Here is a 20,476-nt window from a genome sequence, read left to right on the forward strand (position 1 = left end):
CATGAAGTAAAAATGAAACTTAAGCAATTGTTTATTAAGTTAAGGTTAAGTAAATAATTAACCTTAACTTACATACATATAAATAATTTTATATTAATCCTCGTGGAATATTTATACTGGTGGTCATGTGCACCAGTGTGACAGTATTTAGCTTCAGTTTTCCAAACAAAAGGTTATTTTATTAGAAAAACTGCTTCACTGAAAGTGCAAGAAATAGTCTTAACGTGGTGGAACCTATAAAAACAGCTGCTGCTGCCTAAACTCACAGGAGGATGCATTTGCCTGGAGGCAACTGTGGTTGTGATTTGGTGCTATATGATATGAAAGAAAACTGCGTTGAAACGAACTTCCAGCAACATCCGTGGAACACAGTGCAACTCCTATGGTCGACTGACACTATTTGCCACATTGCCTTCAACAGTTATACGATAAAAACATTTTACAGGCAGCAGTTTAAACAGCATATGTAAGGAGTAAAATATATAAACAATATTTACAACAAACACTTTCACCAATGAGGAGACGGCAAGAATGGCCTGGACACATCAACATATGGTTTAAACCCAATAATGGTCACTGGAATTTGGAAGTGACCATTAGAAATCCTGGTTGGCACTTTCTTTGGGACTTAAAAAGTGAAAATAAGAGGCGGTGTTTAAATTTTTCCTCATCTAAAGTCAGAGAAATCACACCCTGAGTCTGAAAATGTCTTGGAAGTAAAAAACAATCTGACTTCTGCCTGTCGTTGTGAATCAAAATGATAAATTAAGCTTCTTCTAAACAATGGAAACTTGGACACACGGGTTGTTTTTGGACTCAAAAACATGTCTCATGTGCTGCTGAAGCCACACAAGCTGGCTTCAGTCAAACATTCCTTCATTCAGTCGTCTGTCAAAGAGCTTCACCAGCAGCAGCTTCTTTAAACCCATGATCAAGTAAAGAAATGAGAACCAGAGGTTGCCATCTCAAGGATGGAGCACCTGTTGTACCCAGGAATCAACACGAACATATGTTCACTGAACACATTTTTCTTCTTCTTTGACATGTGGTTTCTATCAAATTGTACAGTAAATAAAAAAGAAGTTTAGCAGGCTGTGTGCAGTCAGGTGTGCACAATTTAGTGTCACTGGGTTCATTACTTCCTAAAGGGTAAAAGGAGGAAACAGCAGGGGGCCAGACTGACTAACCATCAATGTATTATTGATGTGAAAGGAGGAACCGCAGCTAAACCCCCTCAGTGAGTGTACAACAGCAAAGAAGAGTCATTGACCCGTGTAAAAGTAAAGTGTATATCACCAATGTGCAGCACATCTCCACACATCAAATCAAATGGAAACTTGGACATTCCTGAGATTTCTTGGCATTTTCAATGCATGCTTGAGCTCTCACTGGGGCTGCAAATACGAACAGAAGTCCAAAACCCAGAAATATTTAGTTTACAAAAATGAAGCCTTAGGATACTGGAGCCGAATACAACTTGACATTCTGGTTTTAGAATTGTTTTAGTTAAGGGAGCAGAGTAAACACTCATGCCACTTTAATACTCAGTTATGTTAGACGTAAAGGTTTGAAATGGCAAAAAGAAACAATTTTCTAGTTACAAATTAATATCAGATGCTTTTGGAATGGTTAAAGCCATTTAGAAACACACACGGAGCATTTTATATGTTTAGTTATCAGTATCTCAGCCTGCAGCTGACCCAGTTTTTAATGTGTATATATAAATATCTAAAAATAGACTTTAACTGCTCTGAAGCTTCTTGTGTTCATATTGTATAATGGAGGTTAAATCCATTCAACTGCTTTATTGCTGATACTTCTGATACAATATTTTGTGCATTTATTTGGATGCTCGTATTAAACATGGACAAGGTTACAAATAATGAGGTCTGTGTTTGTGGAAGTAATCTCTGTGAGCTTCACAGATTACCATTGTATGGTCTTTACCTTACAATGTAAAACTCCTTGAGGTATTCAGACCGTGTTGCACATGTATCGTCCTTTGCTAAGTGGTAGAAGATCAGCATAAATCTTCCTTACAATCAATAACTGAAAATGGAAAATGGATGTAGCTTACAGGTGTGACGCCACTGCGGAAGCACTATAAGATGCAAAAGAAAATCTGTATATAAGAGAAATCACTAAATACTATCCTGGTGAATTTATGCTGGCAGTTAGAGTTAGATCATAAGTTTAAAGTCTTTAGCATATGAGGGTGCAGTGTCCCTCAGTTCTGCAATGAGATTTTCCTCGTGCTAGTGTTTGATTTTTCGTACCTAAGACAACCTCAAGCCTCCAAAAAATGGGACATCAGTCCATATTTTGAGTTCAGAACTTGGAATTTCTTTCTGGTTACAGATAAGTGCTCAAAACACAAACAAAAATATAGAGATTTAAGAAAAAAAATTCACACAGAATGTTATGATTCTGAAAGACCTCATTTAAATGCTAATTTGTATTCTAATTTTTGCCTCATAACTTTTGCACTGTCCACTTCCTGCTGTGACAAAACAAATTTCCCACGTGTGGGACTAATAAAGGTTATCTTATCTTATCTTATCTTATCTTATCTTATCTTATCTTATCTTATCTTAATTTGTGTATGCTGTTTAATCTGCAGCATCAGTCCTGCCCCCAAAACACTCATGAATCATGTTTTAATTTCTAGGGCAGACAGCGATGCGAGCATGAGCGTGATTTTTTGAATAATGTAGGAACAAAGGTATGACGTAACGTAAACAATTTCCCTCTGAGTGCTGCTAATTTATAGACATTTTAGCTGTGGCTGTGGGGGCGGGGAGGAGGGAGGCGAGGACACGGATGGAAGAGAGGAGGAGGGGTGGATGGATGCAGGCATCCAAAGACAATCAGGAAGTGAGGAATAACTGTGGAGGAGGTGGATACTGAGCCTGTTTCCATGGTAACCTGCCAGTAGAGGGTGAAGGGGATGGGGATGGCATCGATGGGGGTTTGTGTGTTGATGTATATGAATGTAACATGGTGGATCAGATGGCATTGACGGAAATAAAAAAAAAAGATCACAGCCTCCTTCTCATCCATTTTCATCCTCAAATCAATAAATTTAGCATTGATTTGTTTTAGGCAGTTTCATTTTCATGCGTGTTTTTTCTGGGCAAAGGTGAGCAATAACATTTCACTTTATTTGCTCTCACTTAATCTTATTAGTTATGAGGCCATTAGCCTTGTTAAGACAGCCAATACTAAAACACAAACAAGTTCACCAAGAAGAACGCCGGCTCTAAAATACAAAAATGAATGGACTGTGAATCCAACAGTGTTACACCTGCTGTGAGTACAGGAGGTCTGAAGGTGCTCTTGAAGATGAAAACTGATCACAACAAAGAAAACAAATGTTCTTCAGCTACTTGTAGACATACTTTGCGCAAAAAATCTATCACATGATGGCATTAATCAATCAACATAAAGGTAGAAACAGTTAACACGTCATGTTAGGACACAAAATATTAAAATTTGCTAAAAGTTACGCCATTTTAAAAGTGCTGAAACAAAAATGAGATAAAACAGTAAAATAAAGGCAAATGAAGGTTTTAATACTGACCTTTGCTTTGCATGAAGAATAGTTTGCTCATACTGTCTAAAATGAGTGACATAATATGAGGAGGACACATAGCACTGTGAAAATCCGAGAACAGTATCTGTGGGAGAGAATCTGTAACAGCAAACAAGGTGAGAGAAATGTTTTCATCTTTTGATGGGCCATTAAAGGCTTGTGATGTCTGATGCTTTTATTGTGAAAGGAGAAAGTGATAGCAGAAGAAAAGGAGGAGGGAAGGACAAAAGGTGACAGGAAAGTAGAATCACAAGCAAAAGGTTCGTCATCATTTATTTCATCCTGTGAAAAGGATTGAATAACAATATAAGATTTCTAATAGATTTTCAATGTGAAACTGTGTCCAGCCTATCAGATTAGCATTTTGTGACTGAGATGATGTTGTAGGCTCAAATAGATTAAATCCAACGGGTTATAATGCTATATTTCGCACTTGATTTCATCGTCCTGATTACTCTTCCTGTAAGGGTAACTTTACATCAACAATGTTTGTTTTCTAACTTCACGTTAAGCCGAATAGATTTATTCAGTTATTATCAATATAAATTCTAATTACTTTTCAGAGAAACCATGAGAGACCATGTGGCAGGTCAGCCATGATTCTTTTATTGGTCTTATGGGGTTTGCATAGCCACGGATCTTGTATTTGCACGTCAATAAGTATTTAGTGAACTATGAATTGAAGTCAGGGCATCATTCAGCTACATATACACTGTTTAATTCCCTTTGCTGTGATATAAAAAAAAAAACCATAATAGCCATCACTGACATGTTTTAGTAGTTCTAGATTTTCAGCTATAAGAAATGCTGTTACAGAATTTATTAGAATCATGTAGTTTTGAATTTTGCAGCCCTGATTGCTGGTTATTACTCGAAAACTAGCACACAAGTTTCCAGGTAATCATCACACTTCTTGTCATTTGAGTCAATAGATTATTAATGTGTAATAAGCTACAATACCAATATGTTATCAATATTTTAGTATACTATGGGTAATTGGTTGTTACCTTGGTGTTTAACTGGTAATAGCTTGCTATTTTCATTTTATTAGCTTCTTGTTAACACTTTATTACCTCACTAGTACTACATTATTATCAAGTCATAAAAGAACACTTATATCTTAAATTAAAATCACATGTATTAAATGTTTCAAACCTAAATTAGATTATTGATTTGCTTAGTTATAAGTCTTCCAATGATATATAAGTGTTTATATGAATATATAATTACACAATCATGTTAGATATGATTCCGCGACACACACGCACACATGCACAGGTCTATAAATCTGAGTCTTATCAGCAGTCTGCCCTCAGTCCTCCTGCTCTTGATCTTTAATATTTAATGAAGAGAGGAGAGAGCTGCTTTATTAGGATGGTAGAAGCACATTTGGTTCAATAATTTATGCAGTTACAAGCAGATTATAACAAATGGAAACACAGAAAACAGAGAATGAGCTCTGCTGACGTTCATTTTGGAGTCCCGGTTTAGCTGTTACACCATGATGTGTTTTTGTGTAGTTTCTAAAAACGCTTCAGTTACAGTCAAATGAGCATTATTTTTGTTGACCTCGTTCTCTACTTATCTCGCCTCAGCAGTTACCAGACCTAATTTACCCGCTAATGCAGCAGAGTTCATTTTATCTCTTGTGAACTCCTTGATTTATTTTTTTTAGCTGGATGGAAGCAGCTTCACTGTTTATATCTAACCGATCAGACATCTGATCGCTGCATTGCTGCACAAAAATCCCAGCACTGAAAAGACCTGCTGGTGTGTTTTCAGACATGGCCTTACTGTACTGAAAAGCATCATGGAGGTCAGTGATTATTGACTGAGCTGAGGCTGCCCTCTGCTGTAAGATGTCAGCAAAAACAGCTGCTTTAGCATGAAAGGACACAGCTCATTTTTACATGTAAAATACATCAGTATATCACATCAGGCTAAAATAAAATACCTGCAAAAAACCAAACAAACAAACAGTCTTCACATGAGTTAGAAAGTCCCTTTAAATTAATGGTTCTAGTGAAAACAAGTTTGATTTGACTGCAAATTTACAGTAGCACCAGCGCTCGTGTAAAATATGACTGTGAATATATAAATGATTCTCCCAAGTTTCCTTCTGTTGTATAGACCGACAAAAAGGTGACTTTTGTGGCAGGAATCTAAGTTTTTCCTCTTTTTTGCCCATCTAATGTCCAAGACCACAGGACAGAAGAGACTGTGAGACAAGTCTGTGATCGAACTTCAAATGACAATTTGAACCAAAAGACCTGCTCCAACTGATTTTTAGTCCAGTTTTTGTTTACTGTGGCATAAATCAGCCTTTTCTCCTCGCGCTCAAGTCCTTTGTCTGGCCTTTTCTGGATTTCTTTCCCTATTTCTTAAGGACAGTTGTTTTTAGAGATACTGTTTATTTGCTGTAGGTGGTTTTTAGGCACATAACTTCTTTTTTTGTGTAACATTTCCCCCCAATTTCCTCTTTTTAAAGACACACTGCAAAGATTTCTGGTAAGCACTTTTAAAGGATCCTGAAGACCTTCAAAGGCATTTCTGTGTATTTGATTCACTTTGTTTTGGGATATATCAATGATTGTGACTTCTTTCAGTGAACTAAACACCCCCTGTTGCAATGCAAATATTCTGCTTTTAGACAGATCCAAAGAGAGGACTGAACTGTTGTGCAAGCCTTCAAATGTGCTGCGATCTGGATCAGGAAAGATTGTTGAATGAAAATCCTCTGCCCATGTGCCCTGACCTAACTAACCTGTTTAAGCATTTTCATGCAACCATTAAATAGCACAGTTAGTCTACCTCAGTTTGATTTGTATAATATGAAAAAACATACATACATGTCACATTTAAAAACATGAGAATTTACATGTAAGCTTTAAATTTCCAGTTTATCAAACAGCATTGAGCAGTCCTTACCTTTACGTAGCCTTAGGCTACGTTCACACTGCAGGTCTTAATGCTCAATTCCGATTTTTTGATCAAATCCGATTTTTTTGTCTGCTCGTTCACACTACAAATAAAATGCGACAGCAAACGCGCTCTAGTGTGAACGCTCAAAGCGGCCCGCATGCGCAAAAGAAGATGTCACACACAACGAGCTCTGTTTAGACCCAGAGCAACAGTATTGTTTGACTGATGGCCCTTAATAAAAAGACTTCGGACTTCACGTTTCCCAATTTTTGCTTTAAGTTATTTTGTTATTTACATAATAATGTAAATAACCTAATAATGATCCTTATTGCTGTTTAAGAGAGGAGCGGTGCTTCAAAGGATAGCTGCAGATTTCTGTCAGAATCTGCAGATTATACAGTACAAATAAAATGTTCACGTTGTCTTCCCAACAGTTTCACTGACATCTACACTGGATGGCCAGGAAGCGTTCGCGATGTCTTCTCGGGCGCTTCTCTGGCGCTGATAATTGGCTTCAGTCTTGTGTCGGTGACGTAAAAGGCGGATTTAATGCGACTTGACCATTCACACAGCAGTCGCTTTCTAAAACATCGGATTTAGTACCACATACGAAAGTGACCCAGATCGGATTTGAAAATATCGGATTTGCGCCGTTCACACTGTCATAGCATGATCGGATATGGGTCGCATAGGGTCAAAAAAATCGGATTTGATGCGCTTTCGCCTGCAGTGTGAACGTAGCCTAACCTCTCTTCTTCCTCCACTTTAAACCCTGACTATGGACAATGTTTATTTCGCCTCTTCTATCTGTTTTTACGCACCATCCCGTGGTGATTAATACACAAGCATGATCAACTTTCATGTGTTCCAGTTCAGGCTCAAATCAGTTTGATGTTTGAAGGCTCGCAGTAAAATAATAACTCCCCTCAAATGTTAAACCAAAAGTACTCAAGTCACTTTACTCAGGTAAAGTACATATACCTGAAAATTCTACTTAAGTACAGTAACGAAGTATTTGTACTTTGTTACTTCCCACCTCTGCAGAAGTTCTTTATATCTAACACATTCTAGTTTATGATAGGTTTATGCTTACAAACCTGCAGGGAAACACAGATGGCAACCACCTGAAGGCCCATCGTCCACATCACCGCGTTCCTTAAAAAAAGAAGTTTAAATCTTTGTTCTTGGGTTAAAAAAAATGATGTTGCCTGTCCAAAGTGAAAAGCTAAATTCTACAGAGGATTCTGTGGCTGGGTTTTTATCTGTGGGTGTTCACATGTGTTGGGTGTTACATCAGTCACTGCAGGATAAATATAATGCTGAACGGCATTCCCCTTTTTCTTTTGCAGAATCCAGGTTTACATGATGAGGGGAAATACCTTGCATGTTCTGCAGTCCTCTGCTGGTGTGTATGTTTTCCTCCTGCTGGACTTTGCCTTTTGACTCGGCTCATGTGTCCTTTTCTGGTAGGGGGTCCCGTTCTTTTTGTTCCCCTTGGACTCTGGTTGTTGATTTGGACTTTTCTTGTGGATTTTCCAGATGTGCAACTTCATAAATAAACAAGATGTGCTTGTATGATCTCCCTTGTTTTTGGTTAAAAACACGTTAATTACAAATGAATCAAATGAACATTATTGTTGTTGTTGACTTCTTTCCCTACTTATTTTCCACAGCGGTTATCAGTTGAATTTATATGTTATATAATCACACCAGAGTGAATATTTAAAGCAACAAGCTGGAAGCAGCTTCAATGTTTATATCTAACTAATCAAACGTTTGACTGTTGCAATGGTGCAAGAAATCCCACCAGCGAAAAGACCTGCTGGTGTTGTTTTAGAGGTGACCATACTGTACTGAAAAGCTAGGAAGTTAATGACCAAACTGAGGCTGGCTCTGCTGTAAGATGCCAGTGAAACCAGCCGCCTTATCATAAAATTTCTGAACTTACTTGAAGGACACACAGCTCCTTTTGAGCTCTAAAACCGCTATATAAAATCTCTACCTAAAGTAAAATACATGCAAGAAACAAATACTCTTGCAGTCTTTGTTGGGCTATAAAGTGCTTATAAGTGAGCCGGTATTACACTTTCAATGATAGCACGTTCGATTGATGTGCAAATTTACAGCTTCACCAACATGCATGCAAAATATGACGTCGATTTGAATAAACTGTAAATGATTCACCCAAGCAGATGTTGCAGTGCTACAACACACTGTGCCTTTTGTGGCAGTAAGTCACATTATGTCTACATTTCTTTTAAAAAGTTTAAGTTTGTTCTATTTTTACTCGTCTTAAGTTACTGTGCCATTAATTGCAGAAGAGGAAACTGATTAAGACAACAGGGAGAGACAACATTGTAGTATGGGATGTACCTTTAAACTCCCCTTCATTTTCCTCAGGTGGTGTTTAGTTTCAGAAAAGAAATGTTTGGAAAAAGGAGATTGTGCAAAAACTTTGAATATCGTCAGCCTCGTCATGTCCTTAAGTACATATTTAGTACTAACATGTTGGCTCTTGACTAATAAACAAAATATTTAAAGCAACTAATTAATGTTAAATATGTTTACCTCCATATTTGTAACTGGGATTAGTTTTGTAGTTTTAGTGGATGATGTTCAATGTGTACTTGCAGATATCTGTGTGATCGAGTCAGTCTGAAAAAGGTTTAATAGATCAGCAAGTGCAATTAGTCTTTTCTCTCTTCCCTCAAATTTGTGCTTGTTTTTCTTTTCTTTTTTTCCTTTTAAAGGATTCACTTCATATCCCTTTAATCGTTCCCTGACCCCTATCAGATTTTGCGTGGACTACTTAATTTGCCTCGACCTCTACATAGGGTGCTGTTGTGGATGAATCTGTTTAAAACCCCCTGAATTTCTGGCAGCTTCAAATCAGCCTGAATCTACTGGAGAATGTTCATCCATCTGTTTGTCTCCTATATGGATCCTCTTCTTGTTTAAGTTAAGTAGAGCCTCTTCCAGCATCCACAGGGGTCCTGGACAGGACAGCAAGTGATTGTTCTGGAGCTCCATCTGCTGTTGATATCATAGAATAACATGCATCGCTTTTGTGGAAGGTTTAGAAATGAGTACTTCAGAAGGAAAGCTCAGGTTGAGCAGTTTGCACACAAAGTTAGAGAAGTAAGGTTGACATGCTCTGGACGTGTGCCGACGAGGAATGGAGGATATGCTGGACGACGACTGGTGAAGATGGACCTCCAGGCAAAAGGCATGAAGACCATAGGGCGAGATGTTGGCAGGTGATCTGCTGCAGCGACCCCTAAAGGAAGCAGCTAAAAGAACAAGACTTAAAATTGCAGTACTGAGCTTGTCTGGACTTTTACTCAACAAAAAGTAAGTAACATGCCACAATATTATGCGGCCCCTTAATGGCCCCTGAATTTTTAAACATCCTGAATTCACCCCCAGCTTTTCATGAGAAGAGACCATAGCTTTAACTGGATTTTTTTTTTATTACATCTGGGTTGGTTTCAAATTCAGTTCACATGCACAACTTTAATCAATGATACATGACACTGGTACACTCCTCCAGCGATTATTTCATCATGATTTTTCAGCTGAGAAATACATTTCTGCTCTTTTTTAGCTGCTTTCACTGCTGTGAGACCCTAGCAGAAAACTCTATCAGAGGAACATTATAGACACTAGCAGGAAATTCACATCTGAGCTCTTCAACAGGACTCAGCAGCGTCACGTTGGTCTCATTCAACCAAGTCAGGAAGCTCTTCAGATCAGCGTTGCAGTGGAATCGGTTCATCCGGAGATCGAGGAAGCTCAGAGAGCGGAAAGTGGCAGGGTTAGGCGAGGCTATGAAGTTGTTGGAAAGGTAGAGTGCTTTTAGACTTGTTGGAAATACGTCAGGCTGGATATATGTTAAGGCGTTGTACGAGAGGTCCATCTCTCTTACTGAAGTGAGGCCCTTGAAAACACCTTGAGGGAGCGACTGCAGCGCATTGAAGCTCAAATTGAGACCAGCAACATGCCCAAAATTGTCAAACAGATTGAGACATTTACCCTGAGCCCAAACAGACTGCAGGGAGCTGCTGTGAAGATCAAGAACTGTGAGATTATTCAGACTGACTCGTCTGCTGAAGGAGCAACTCCTGATTCTGTTTCCTCCATAAAAGAGATGCCTCAGCCGTTTTAAACCGGTCAAAATGGTGGGGACATCCTCCAAGTCTGTTAATCTGTTGTCCTGAAGGTCTAGATGCATGAGGTTACTGGCAAACTGAGAGATGCTTCTCACTGATGAGGGTGCCAACTTGTTGTCATTTAGTAAAAGAAAATCTAAACTTGGTAGAGGAGCAGGGAAGCCTAAATCTCTCAGAGAGTTTCCTGTTAGATATAATAATTTCAGGTTGGGAAGTCGACTAAATGACTGATAACCCAATGCACCAATGTGATTATGAGACAAATCTAATACCTGGAGGTTTGTCAGAGAAGCAAATGTGTAAGAATAGATTTCCCCAAGCAGGTTGTGTGACAGGTTGAGCACTTTTAAATGATCCTGAAGACCTTCAAAGGCATTTCTGTGTATTTGATTCACTTTGTTTTGGGATATATCAATGATTGTGACTTCTTTCAGTGAACTAAACACCCCCTGTTGCAATGCAAATATTCTGCTTTTAGACAGATCCAAAGAGAGGACTGAACTGTTGTGCAAGCCTTCAAATGTGCTGCGATCTGGATCAGGAAGATTGTTGAATGAAAATCCTCTGCCCATGTGCCCTGACATTTTCAGATGGGAGATTTTTGTCCCCTCGATGGCTTTGAAGAACTGCGTGCACTGGCCCACACCAAACCCGTTGCTTGACAAATCGAGTGTCTGAAAGGTCAGATCTCTGAAAGGATTCCCACATTTGTTCCAGTCAAACTTACCGCTGGACATCTCTCTCAGGTACACTGAGTTTAAGTTCAGAACTGTGAAGGTTTTTCCCTGAAAGGCAGCAAGATCAGACTCACAAATTTTATCAATTTTGTTCAGCTTGAGATTTAGGTCTTTCAAATGAGTCATGTTGACAAAGAAGGGAGAAGGCTGGAGTCTTTTTATGTCGTTACCAAAGAGGCTCAGAGTTTGTAGGGACAGCAGCGGTTCTAGATATTTGTCCCTAAGTATAGATTCTTTAAGTGAGCAGTAATCCAGGTTGAGAATCTGTAGACTTGCCAACCCATCAAAGGCCTGCGGCTCCAGTTGAAGCCCGACGTTAAAGTCGAGTGAAAGCCTCCTCAGATGTTTTTGTCTGCTGAAGGCGTGGTTCCTGATCACAAGCTGTGCATGCTGTCGTCCGAGGTCCAGCACCTGCAGCTCCTCAAGGCCTGACAGGGAGGTGGAGTTGATCTCACTGATGTGGTTCATCTCCAGGTACAAATGGGTGATGTCAGGAGGGAGAGGAGGAACCGAGCGGAGGTTCTGGAAACCACAGTATGCTATGGAGCCCTTTATGAGGCATGATGGGAAACAGCCCGGCACCTGGAAGTTGCACATAGAAATATAGTCGAAGCAGTCAGTCATCAGAGTGAATCAGTCAGCTTCCACAAACACAGATACAGAAGCTCTTTCATACCACACATGAGTTATCATAATACATCTCTGTGTTGCTTTGTTGTTTTTGAAATCCTTTATTTTACTTCTTCTTATTGTTTTGCTATTATTGTTATCATTGATGTTATTTTTTTTATCACTGTAATTATTCTGGATCTATAATAGTAGGATTTCTCAAAACTTTAAGTATTTATCAAGTATTTATTCTTTTTTGTAGTTGTTAAGGACTTTATGTTTGTTTTAATGGCAAAAATTAGACTCTAAATTGTATCATTCTCCTACTGTGAGAAATTTACCGCTAATATCTGAATAATTTCAGAGTCCTCTCAAAGATTTGAACTATATCAGAATACAGTGATAACACTGAGCACCACAGACAAAAGAAATAAATCAAGTGCAAATGAAAGCTGACGAGCAGAAGCAACCCCAAAACAAACTATTCTTTTTAAAACATGTAAATCATTTTTGACCTCTCTCAGTTAGAGTAGTTTCCCTCCACACATTCAGAGCTGCTTTGTATATAATTTACATCTCACACACTATATAAAAATTCACATGTATGATAAGTTTACATTACTAACCTGCAGGAAAACACAGATGGCAACCGCCTGAAGTCCCACCGTCCACATCATCCTGTTTCTTAAAGAAATCCTCTTTGAATCTTCGGTCTTCGATGAAAAAAAACCCCCCGATGCGGCCTGTCGAAAGCAAAAATCTGAATTCTGCAGAAGACTTTACCGCAGCGTTTTTATCTGTGAGTGTTTGCGTGACATGTGCTGGGAGGTACATCGACCCCACAGCGTAACCATGACGCTGAAAGGGATTTCCTATTTTCTTCTGCAAAGTCCAGCTTTACAACATGAAGGGAAGTACCTTGTTTACGTCCTGGGGCTAGTCCAGTACACCAGGTTGCACAACTGGTCCAAAAACATATGTTGCAGGTTTTTAATTATGCAAGTTACCATCAGCCTTCATGATATTATCTAAAGGTTTATGTTTGAAGACCATGGTTCTGGTTTTGATTACACTGTTGTTTGGTGACTCTGAGTTTTTGTGATGCTGTTGGGATCTGGGATCCTGTTTTGCTTTTGTGATGTTTCCAGTCTGTGTTTACTGTGTTTGCTCCTGTCTCCATGTTTACGATTTGTCTTTTGGTCATTTCCTGCTCTTGTTTTGGATTTTCCTTCCGTTCTGCCTGAAAGCCTTTGTCATTTTTCCCAACTACACGTCCTTCAGTCCTCTTAGCTCCTTTCCTTATGTCTTATTCCTTCAGATGCCCCCGGAAGACATGAGGAAGGAGATTCAAGCATAAAGGAATCAAGGCAGCAGGCCAGAATGGGGCATCATCACTGTGAAGCGATGTCGGTTAAATATAATGCTTCATAAATTGTTTTCTCTTATTAAAAAAACGTTTTTAATGACTTCATGTGTAACAGTGGGTATGAATGACATTGTCTTACAGTTTGAATATTCCTCTTTTACACACTGAAGGTAAGAACCCTTCTGTAAAGGATACACCTGTGCATCCTAGATTATACATCCTCTGGATGTTTTCTAGGATCTGAAAATCCTACAACAAATCACAGTGAGTTTGATTTCTAGGTCACAGGCAGGAGGAAGGAGGACAAAGGAGACAAGGTAGCACAAATTAGAGAAATGGGAAAAGCCTAAAGTTGCATCTTTGTTTTGCTTTTTTTTTTTGTTGGGTTTCCTTTATGCTCATTTCTGTATTTATTCATTCTTCCTTTTGGACTTTGCTTTTTGACCTGGCTCCCATGTTCTTTTCTTTCTGGCTGGGATTTCTGTTTGCTCCCCTTGAATTCTGCTTTGGATTTTTCTCAGTGATTCTCAGGATGTGCAATCATGTTACAGCCTTTAAAAAGCTTTCAACTGTAGGCACTAATAGACATATTAGTGTCCCTGAACAGCATTGTAGATATTTTTGAAGCCAAATAGTCTGCAATTGGCATGGTTTAGCATTACAGTATATAGACAATCAATAGTTATTTGTTATTAGCTTGTTGTAGATGCATTTACCTTTAAAAGGCCTTTTTTGACAGTATCCTTTTCATATTTCATTGATTACTTTAACATGACATCATGCTGTGGCTTTGCTCTGAACTCTTAAAGCTTTTTACTGCCCGTAACCTTTTTTTAAAATGTTTTATTCTTTTACTTTTTCTTGTTGTTATTATAATTAATGTTATTATTGACATGTTTGCTATTCAACTATTGTGACATTAAATAAATAAAAACCTTTATTTAGAGTTTATTAGTGTTCTTGTTTCTACTTCTCTTGTCCATGTTTTCAGATATCTGTATAACTTCTTATGTCTTCTGTCTGTTTTGCACATTTTGGCCTCATTTTTATTTTTTATTTTCAACTGAGCTTTTTTTTGTCCTATTGTACTCTATTTAAGCTATGCTGCTGTTAGGTGTGTTCAGTCTTTTTGCCTGCTACAACATATTTATCTCTGAACTTCTGGAATTGATCTCTCCCACCACATTTAGATTTTGATGTGATAGCTTTTTAATAGCCTGTAGATATGAATAGCTCAGTTCATCTGCAGGTGTTGATGTTAGATGTGAAGTTCTCTTATGTGCTGAACATATTTGGACACATCTGGATGTACCTGTAACAGGAAACCGTTTTAGTCACGTTTGTTCTTATTTTTTTTTCCTGTTATGCAATCAATTTGTACATTATGTCACTGAGTTACTCTCTTTCCTCTCACAGTTTCCCAACAGCACTCTTGCTCTTTCACGCATCAATCCTTTTCTGGTTTCTTTGTCACGTGTTGATTAATCCTTTTGGTACTCACCTAGGGAAGTTCGGCACAGAGGTGTACTGTATGTCTCAAAGTGATGAGTAAGCCATCTGAAACTGCTTAACAAGTCAGTTTGCACTCTAAAGTAAAGAGTCAAATAATGATTTCCAATATTTTAGCTGCATAATCAGTGAAGAGGTGTTTATAATGCAACAGCTCTCAGTGTGGGAAGAAGAGGTGTTTACTGGAGTGTGCGTAATTACTTAATCAGAAAGACAAGTAGCTGTCATAATACGATCAAATTTTAATTTTCATTGTAAGCTCATCTACTCTAATGAAACACTCCAGTGTAGATAAGTGTGTGTGTGCGTGTGTGTGGTGTGATCACACAGCGCTGTTGAATTTCACAACCTTGGGAGAGTAAAGGTTGCGTGAAAGGAAGAGACACAGAGGTGGCCCGGCATTGTGCCAGTAATGCTACAGCAGTAATTAACACACAGAAGCTGACGATGAAGGTCACAACAATCCATGATAACAATATTGTAAGGCTACAGTGCCGTGTCAGTCATTATTTTCAGTACTAAAAAGTTGCCTGGACATTTCAAGTATTCTTCCTGGACATACTGAATGTCTTTATTCCAATGGCTTTATCTAATCAGCTGTGGAAAACCAAAAAAATGAACAAATCTCAGTTAAATTTCACAGCAGATTTGGAAACTAGCAAATATTCACCTTAATTAATTGCATTTTTCCTTTTAAAAATAGACTTGTGATACTTAAGACAAAAAACAATGCTGAACGCTAAAAAACCTGAAACATGACATCATTTCCAGAAAATTAAAAACATTTTCAAATTGGAGTGTTTATCAAACAATTTGGATTTTTTTCTTTTAAGAAATTAAATAATTTTTTTATATATGTGTTTTAATTGGTATCATTTTTGCTACATATGGCATTTTTCATCAATTTATTTGGGTTTTTCTTGAAAAAAAATCCCACTAATGATGTAGAGGTCTCACAAAAAACTTATGTATCAGATACATATATTATAAATGTGATATTACATTAGCTACACTGTAATCTTTACAGTGCAGCTTTATGCAAGTAATGAGTGCAGATGGAGAGTTAAGCTTAGACTTTGTAATGCTCAAAGAACATGGTGTCACTGTTTGTGAAGAGTACTATGATACAGGTGGTAATGCATTTTGTGCCATAACTGCAGCACAGCTCTGGATCTTGTTCCTTGCTTGAGTCACTGGAGTTTGTAGGCTCAGCTTTAGCATCACTTTAGTACAAACATTAATTTAAAATATTCTCAAAGGTAATTTTCCTCCTTATCCTCAAATTTCATTCAAGCAGCTGCAGTGGTGTATGGTTGCAATGCAAAGCTGCTGGAGTGCAGACTCCCACTACAGAGGCTTCCAGGTAACTGCCAGGAATGGATGCATTAAGTGCTGTACCATTGTAGTGGTAGAGAATGTAAGCGATGGACTACCTTCTGGGTCTGAAAAGCTAGCATGGGAGCTCCTTAAACATGCAGTTCCTTTAGTGACTCCTGTGGTTGGCAAAATGACTTCTGGCCCTCACCTTTGACCTCATCAACACTTTCCTGATGACTTCATGGGATCGTCACACATTTCAGGTCCTACCTAATAAAACATTGAGCTCATTTGGTAAATTATGGTCATTCCAAGAGTCAGCAAGGAGGGTAATCCAGGATATGCTCATTTGCTATTTGTAAATCACAAGTCGACAGCCAGTGAGTTAGCAGTTGCACACTAGGTCATCACGTCTGGTTTCAAAACGCCAAGATGGCAATAATGAAAATGCTCATTGCTTATAACATGACTGCAAAAAATAAATGGGTGGACAACCAGTAATCTGGACTTCTTTTGTTCATGTAGTTTGTTTTTTAGTTTAGCCCTGCTATAGGGAAGTTGTATTAGACAAAGAACTATTGTAGTGGAGTCAAACAGAGACTTAAAAACAATACACACTGTCCACTTGGGACATTGTGTAGGCTTCTGACCTGTCCTTTTTGATCTTTGATATTATCTTTGTGTGTCTTTCTCTGTTAAAGGAAACTCTTCAAACAATCAGCATTTAACCTACTGGCACAGGATCATTGCTGTCAGGCTACATGCTGGATGTTTCCCTTCTGTGTAGCCAAAATGACGGAATAATGGACATGAACGCAGTACACAGCACTACCATTGATATTTGGGGCTGGTTTATCCTAGTGGTCAATCACAGTATGGCAATGACACAAATGTCATGTGACCCAAAAAGCATTATCCCTGTAGACTATCATTATAAAACAACATCTGTAAAAACAGCTGCTTGCAGCCCATGAGAGTCATATTTGAAAAACCAAGTAAAAAAAAAGTGGCTTTTATTTGTGTGATGTCATCATAATATAAAGTTTATGGGCCCGGTAAGAGTGTGAATGGGCCTGGGGGAGGAAGTGCAATAATCAGCAAGCTGCACCTGGAAAGCTTCTCTGGTTCATGCACATGGATGTACTGAGGAAAAATGGAAACTGTGCACAAAGTTATTAAGGAAACTCCTCTAAATTCTTCTTTTTTTTTTAAGCAAGAGAACTGTTGGCATGATGTTCTTTTCAAGAAATGCTGTTTCATAAAGTACCAGATGTAACAGGACTCAAACCTTCCAAAAAGTTCAACTGTTGTTACAGTCCACAAAATGTTTTGTTTTGTTTTGTTTTGTTAGCAAATGTGAGACGAGCCTTTGTGTTCTCTTTGGTCAGCAGCGGTTTTCATCTTGGAATGCTCCCATGGATGCGATTTTTGCCCAGTATTTTTCTTATTGTTGAATCTTGAACTCTGACCTTAACTGAGGCAAGAGAGGCCTGCAGTTCTTTAGATGTTCTGGGTTGTATTTTGACCTTCTGTATGAGTCGTCGACACATTCTTGAACTCCTGGGAAGATGTACACCTGTTCCAAGTTTTCTCATTTGCGGATAATGGCTTTCACTGTAATTTGCTGGAGTAACCCTTTCCAGACTGATAGATGTCAAACACTGGTAGCACTATATAATAATGACACACTATTAAATATTGTTAAGGTATTAATTTAATTCATCGGTCATACATAGTCATCCTTAATATGGCATTTATAAATGCAAATATATTATTATGACTATGATCATATTTTTTTCTTTGCATGGTGGAACATATCTCTATTTATAAATGACATACTAAGAAGGAGTACTGATAGATAAAAAAAAAAAAAATTGAATTATAATTTAAAAATTACGTTTTGTAATTATTTGAATTATTTTTTTCTAATATAAAAATTGTTTGATGATCTGACACGTTTAAGCCTGAAAAATATGCAAAAATGTAGGAAATTAGGAAAGTGGCAAATACTTTCACAGCACTGTAGCACTAAGACAGTTAGTATTTTTAGTTAGAGATGGGACATGATAAGGTTCTTTTGGGGGGGGATGTGAACCCAAACGCTAACTTTGCCCTGGGCCCCCTATGCAGCTCAGTCGGCATTCCTTTTATTCTTGAAGTACATGTCCTTTTATTGAGCGAGTAAAGTCGGACGAACTGTACTACTGACTGTGAAGTGTGCTCGTTTTGTGTCAGTGGCAGCTCTGAGCCGAGGGGAGGGGGCAGGACTGACTGAGAGGAGTGACTTTCTTTCAAAAATAGTTCACTTCTTCATCACAGCAGCAGCAGCAACCGGTGCAGCAGCAGAGGCAGCAGCAGCGGGTATGAAACATGGCTCGTCACGGAAATAAGTAACGGGACCGAGGGACGCTGTTATTTAAACCGAGGAGGACGCCAGAAAGTACCGCGAAAAAAGAAAGAAAGAAACCGAGATACATCTAAAGTCGGAGCCACACGTTTCAGTGTTGATGTTGGTGTTTGGACGCGAATACCTGCCGAAAATAATCCCGGTGAGTGCAGCTCGTCTCTCAGAGGATGTTAAAGGCTTATAACATGATGCTGGAGCAGTAGTTTCACGATTTATCCGCATTAACAACGACTTTCGGTGTGAAATGTACCAGAGTTAGTCAGTGAGAGGTCTGAGGAACACATTCATTCGGTGGAACAAGGTGAACAGGGAGTTAAAACTTTCCTGCAACATGGCCGCTCAGATGTCACTCAGCTTCCCAGAAGTAGGCAGAACTAAAAATGAGCTTTCACTCGACCCTATTTAAACGTAAATACGAGTCCAGAAAGTCTTTAATAAACCTGTTTAAAGAAAGGTTAGACTCAAACGAGAGTCCAAAGCGGTGTCCGTCCCTGTCCGGAGTGTTAGACCTAAGTCCTGCCCACTTTTTAAATCAAAACTTTAGTCCTCTCATATGGGAGGAACGTTACTCCATTCAAAAAACTGTCAATTTTACGTTTCTTGGATGATTGCCAAACACATAAACTTTCTAAAGCATAATTTAATACTTTTTTGACATTATAAAGAGTCATTATAAAATTCGGCCCACACCTGGGGTGTAATTAAAGCATACACACACACACACACACACACACACATACATATATACACATATATACACACACACACACACACACACACACATATGTATATATGTGTATATATATATATATATATATATATATATATATATATATATATATATATATATATATTACATATGTGTGCCTATGTGCAGTTATGGTCAATACGCTGAATGCAAACAGATGTAGTTGGCTGATAATGCTTTGGTTTTTCATAATCAATCATGTGACCGGTTAGGTGAGAGGAAATGTTTTAATAACTCGAAACCACTGATAAGCCATTTCATGTGACATGTGCGGGTCAAACGAAATGATTTATGACACCACAGCCTGCCAAAAGATGCTACTGGAGATAACCAAAGCATTTAGGGGGAGTCTAGCAGAGCATGACAGCACCCAAGCCATCCATATCCAGCTCTCAAGTGTGCTCAGCTGGGTCTCCTTCTGCAGTAGCACATATTAAAGTTAAACTCAAAGTCGATTACATTCCTGCACTTCTCTTTGCTGCAGTGAGGAAAATATCACAAATTTAATTGATAAAGTCTCAAATTCTACATTTAGAAGTGTGAAGTAACCCTCCGAATTGACCCTGAAATACCAAATTGCAGTCTGGCTTCATTGGGATGGTGAAACAAAAATATACTGTGAAAGGTTTATGTTTAAATCCCCTATAAATGGTATATATACAAGCATATGTCCAATCCTGCTTATAAGTGTAGTCAGCCCCTAAAAGGCCAGAATCCTAATTTTCATTCTCAGTTAATCTAATGCATTTTTCTTCAGTCCATTCAAAAAAATAAAAAATTCACTTTACTGTTATTTAGATCCCAGCGTGGCATCTTCAGCAGTTAAAATCCTCAAAAATGTTCGCGTTACTGTTACGTTTAACAAGAAGGGCGTCAAATCTGCACACCTGAGACTAGGGCTGCCACGATTTGTCGACTAGTCACGGTTACGTCGACTATCAAAATCGTCGACGACTGATTTAATAGTCGACGTGTCGTTTGAAGCTTTGTAAGATCGCAAAAGACGCAGGAATAATAGCAGGATTTAAGAGTGTAATAACGGACTGAAACAGAAGATGGCAGCACTGCATGTACAAGGATTCCAGCTGCCGTTAAACCCC

At 38.4% G+C, this 20,476-nt stretch overlaps 2 protein-coding genes across 5 annotated transcripts in view; one reads left to right on the plus strand and one right to left on the minus strand.

Moving 5' to 3' along the window:
• Positions 1 to 10,083: 10,083 nt before the first annotated feature.
• LOC146652527 (toll-like receptor 5) lies at positions 10,084 to 12,808 on the minus strand. Its single transcript, XM_085382746.1, has 2 exons — positions 12,656 to 12,808; positions 10,084 to 12,002 (listed from the first exon to the last, which is right to left on the minus strand). The coding sequence occupies exons 1-2, from the start codon at positions 12,704 to 12,706 to the stop codon at positions 10,125 to 10,127; spliced, it is 1,929 nt and encodes a 642-aa protein (XP_085238872.1). The 5' UTR covers positions 12,707 to 12,808; the 3' UTR covers positions 10,084 to 10,124.
• A 5,677-nt stretch (positions 12,809 to 18,485) lies between these two features.
• LOC146652528 (dystrobrevin beta-like) overlaps positions 18,486 to 20,476 on the plus strand; it is a 49,511-nt gene continuing 47,520 nt past the window's right edge. For 2 of the 4 annotated variants that reach the window (XM_085382742.1, XM_085382744.1), the window contains exon 1: positions 18,486 to 18,770. The gene's annotated coding sequence lies outside the window, so the exon portion shown is untranslated. The remainder of the gene's footprint in view (positions 18,771 to 20,476) is intronic. The other 2 variants (XM_085382741.1, XM_085382745.1) reach the window with 2 other exon arrangements.

This window comes from Rhamphochromis longiceps, linkage group LG15 (assembly GCF_057381845.1).
Source record: "Rhamphochromis longiceps isolate RC_006_pf linkage group LG15, R_longiceps_female_GT1.1, whole genome shotgun sequence".
Classification (NCBI taxonomy): domain Eukaryota; kingdom Metazoa; phylum Chordata; class Actinopteri; order Cichliformes; family Cichlidae; genus Rhamphochromis; species Rhamphochromis longiceps.

What these genes read in the sequence shown, in the direction of transcription:
- LOC146652527 (XM_085382746.1), bottom strand. Translation starts at nt 12,706, where the DNA reads ATGATGTGGACGGTGGGACTTCAGGCGGTTGCCATCTGTGTTTTCCTG. An exon ending in CCATCTGTGTTTTCCTGCAG is followed by an intron (nt 12,003 to 12,655) that starts GTTAGTAATGTA and finishes TGCAACTTCCAG; the next exon opens with GTGCCGGGCTGTTTCCCATC.